A 4,050-nucleotide genomic window follows, 5' to 3' on the forward strand; every position below is an offset into this window, starting at 1 on the left:
GTACAACTTGCCTGATATCTGACACCCCAGGTAACCTGCCTCCAATTGACCACATGCATTCCTTCGCATATTTCCCTCCCATCTCTACCCATTCTCTTTCTAACTTCCACTCAATTACATGTTCACAGACATGCTTGTTGTAAATTTGTTTCTTTTCTGTCTTGGAGAACACATAACACCAACAGAGTCTCCTTGTGTCTGAAGAAGGGCATTTATATCTAAAAGCTTGCAAAGAATGTTTCTTCAACTTTTTAGCTGGTCTAATGAAAGATATCACATCTATCCAAAGAACCTTGCCTGCCTAAGTAATTTTAAAGCACTTTCCCTCACCACTCCTACTTCCCAGCCATCCCAGGAAAAATGACCATACCCCAATCCCAATTCTAGTTTATTAAATCATGAGCCCTCCTTTTATTTAGTTATTCTTTTTTTTTTAAACTTTTTTGTTTTATCCATCAGTGGCTGACTTCCTTCATTTCCCCCATCCCCATTTCCTTTCACCTCCTGTTTCATTATACCCCATCCCATTCACTCTCTGCCTTCCTGTTCCCACCCCCGCCCCCAGCTTATCTCTTATACACCACCACCTAGAGCAGGGATAGAAGCCTGTCCTAGCTCACCAGCTCTGTAGCAGCAACTCGCAGCTGCAGCTTGACCTTGCACTAACATGGATTGAGAAGTTCAAAGTACACCATGTAACAAGTCCCTAAGAGAAAATTTACCCCAGATGAGCTTAACTGTATGTACACACCTTTTCTTCTGTTAATTCCCTTTTGTGTGCCTTGCACAGAAATCTACCATTTGCATTGTATATCTTTCTGCATCCAATTTGTCATCTACCATATGGTGCACTGGACAACTAAGTTCTGAACTTTTAGGTGCAGAACTTTGGAAATTATTTTCCTGCATGTAAAAGGAAGTCAAAAATACATTATTGAGCAGACATAACACCAGAGCATAATCATCTCCTACAAAAGAAAGCTCTTTTTGTTTTCCCAATGTCTTGATCAAAGAGATTTTTCCATTTTCATTGTAACCTAAAAACATAAAACTTCCCTTGAAGAAATGTCAGAAAAGTAGATTTGGCTAACGGATATATTTACTTTCTGTTATTTAACTTTGGGGCCTACCATTTTCAACCCCTACTTCAAGCTTTTTTATTTAATCCATTGCTATTTTTGCCTTAAGGCCAAATATTCTTTATTATACACTAAACTAAATTTGCTTTTATCCAAAACTACCATCACACAATACATTTCACAGCTCTGCTCACATTAAATGTTAACACAGTCTAAGGAGCTGTGGCAGGCTTAGCTTTGAAGAGGTGGGGAGACTGTGTTCCCCAGTGGCTGGCTAGTTTGCCCCGTCTCGTTTTCTAGCTGCTCCAAGCTGCCACCCGCTCTCTCCTGCCATACACTGATGGGATCAATTAAACAGGTGACATCTGGAGTCTTTGAGGTGGAGGGAGAGGTTCCTTTGGGCCACTTGCATCTCCCCTTTTATACTTATATATGCCCTGACCCTCCTGGCCAGGGCCTAATTTGCTCTAGCTTCTCCTTTCAGCCCTGGGATAACTTAGTTTGGCTCTGGCTCTGACTCTGGCTCTCCCATGGCAATGGCACATCTGGAAATTAGGTTCTACAGTAGGGCTCTGCCCTCCAGGTTCCCCAGCCTAAAAGGCGTTTATGCTACCCCCCTCCCAGTATATGACCTCTTGCCCTTCAAACATGCAGGGCACGTGCAAAGTGATCTGCACCTCCCCTCACAGTCAGTCCTGGTCTTCCAAAAGTCCATTACAAAAGAAAAGAAAAAAATCTGAACTAAAGCTTCTCCTGCTTTGGGGTAAGGAATGCAGTCTCAACTCAGAGCTTCACCCCATTGGCCTGCTATCTAAATCAACCAGGAACAAAAGTGAAAAACACAAAAAAACTTACTCCATTTTTACAGCTAATTACAGTGTCCATTTGGACCTTTTCTCTCTTTCTGGCAGAGACCATCCTGTCCTCTTAGGCTGGATCCAGACGTGCAGGCACATGCTGGTTGTGGCACCACAGATCACTTTACAGTGCCAAAAACAGCATGCCCAGCATGTTAAAACATGACCTGCACTCCAAATTTGCAGCACGGAGGCAAAATTTGCTACCAGGAAAATCCCACTAGCAAAAAAAAATTAAAAAGCGTGAGAAAAAAAGTGAGACAGAGCATACCACAGGACCATGCACTAGCAGACCTAGAGGCTCAGTCCTCCCAGGAAATGATCTGGCTGCTGCCCAGAGCATTTCCTCTCCTCTAGTTCTGCCCTGGCTCTTCCAGCATGCTAGGAGCAGGGAGGAGCAGGGAAATGACAATTTCCCCGAAGTGGGGCATTTTGTCCTGCACCACAGCTCATGGGCAGGGGTTTGCACAGCGGGAAAAAGTAGTGATACAAATTTATGCCACTACTTCTTTGCTGCTGCAAGGGCACACCCCTGAATGTGGGGACACACCCTTAGAGGTCAGGGTTTCACTGCCCCTCCAGCCAGCGAGGTAGCCTATTTAACCCCTGATCCCTACCCATTGCAGAACCAGCCCAGCCTATTAAGCTGACCTGAGCTTAGGGGCTGCTCCTTATCTCAGCCTTGCCAACTGCCTTTCTCCATATCAGAAAAAACCCTTCTCTGAAAGAGCCCTTTCCAGTTATGCTGACTTGAGAGCCCTCCCCCTGTAATAGGGGAAGGACTCCCTGTTACACAGCTGATAGAATTTGAACTGGATTTAATAATTTCATCCTGTACTTACAATGTTGGTGTTTTTTGTAGTATTTTATTATCCTTCTAATGCCGTGTCTTCAAATGTATTTACGTAAATAAATACTAATTATAATAGTAAAATATGGTAACATATTTCCATTAATTTGACATGTTAAAAATCCAAAGACATTGCCTTTCTCACTCCTAAAATGTTCAGTAATGGCATTTTTATTATGTTTTATATTTATTTGCATAAAAGCAAAACACTGTGAACATAAAGGAATACAAGTATTACAACACAAGGCCAAAAATGTAGCTAGCATAAGCAAGCATGTATTTCCAAGTTGCTCCTACTGACATTTCCTGGATTTCTTTATGCTAGTAGCTATTATATTTGGTTATTTAGCCAAACCTAATAAGGCTAGCCCTGTTTATTTTCCTAGCCAAAGTCTTAAAGTGGCTAAATTAGAAAATAAGAACATAAATAACTGCAATCAAGCTAGTCATATAATCATAGATCATAGAGAAGTAAGACTTGAAAGGACTTCAGGAGATCATCTAGTCCAACTGGGGATTGAAGTGTATGTTCTTTGAAAAAATATAGTTGCTTTGACACTATGATATAGCAGTCTGCTTTTATTGACAATACATTTCATTATTAAGTAAAATCAAACAATTTTCCTTGAGTAAATCATTTATAAATCATGTACTCTGTTTTAAAAGTAAGTCACATAGTACTGCAAGGGAAAAACTGCACCCACTCTTTTCTAAAATTCTCTTTACATTTTAATGTAGTTTTTACAGAACATCCTCATTGTATATTCATTACAGAAGATGTCTAAGTAAGCTGATGGAAACTGTTCTGTTTGCCAATACAGGCTGACTAGAGTTTGAATTAGATCTCAATATTAGCCCCTCTCAGTTTCCTCTTGCATGGTCTGTTAGCTGTATATTTTATATGAATCACCATACAGTTTTAAGAATAATGAACTGTGATCTCTTTGATCTCTCATGTGGACCACTACAGATCCAGAACAAAGCCAGTCAAGTAAATGAATGTCCACGGGTGTAAAATCAATGCTGAATCCAAAACCCACTCCCTAACTTCACCTTCTCAGCCGTGTTTTTACTTCTATGAAGTGAAAGTCTCCACCTGAATCTTTGCCTTCAAAAGGGAAGATGGATAAAAATATCACCTTTGTCCCAAATTCCTTTAACCTTCTTGCCAGATCCTCCCCAGGTCTCCTATGCTACAGGAATAGTGAGTGCATCTATGTGTGCACCTATAGTTTCATAGTTTCTAGGGTCGGAAGGGACCTGA

At 41.0% G+C, this 4,050-nt stretch overlaps 1 protein-coding gene across 1 annotated transcript in view; it reads left to right on the plus strand.

The window, feature by feature from the left end:
- CSMD1 (CUB and Sushi multiple domains 1) overlaps positions 1–4,050 on the plus strand; it is a 2,474,714-nt gene that overhangs the window by 1,641,122 nt on the left and 829,542 nt on the right. The window contains exon 11 of the mRNA XM_019520340.1: positions 3,982–4,017. Within this exon, the coding sequence (XP_019375885.1) occupies positions 3,982–4,017 (36 nt within the window). The remainder of the gene's footprint in view (positions 1–3,981; positions 4,018–4,050) is intronic.

This window comes from Gavialis gangeticus, unplaced genomic scaffold (assembly GCF_001723915.1).
Source record: "Gavialis gangeticus isolate Ggan-Ray unplaced genomic scaffold, GavGan_comp1, whole genome shotgun sequence".
NCBI classification, from domain to species: domain Eukaryota; kingdom Metazoa; phylum Chordata; order Crocodylia; family Gavialidae; genus Gavialis; species Gavialis gangeticus.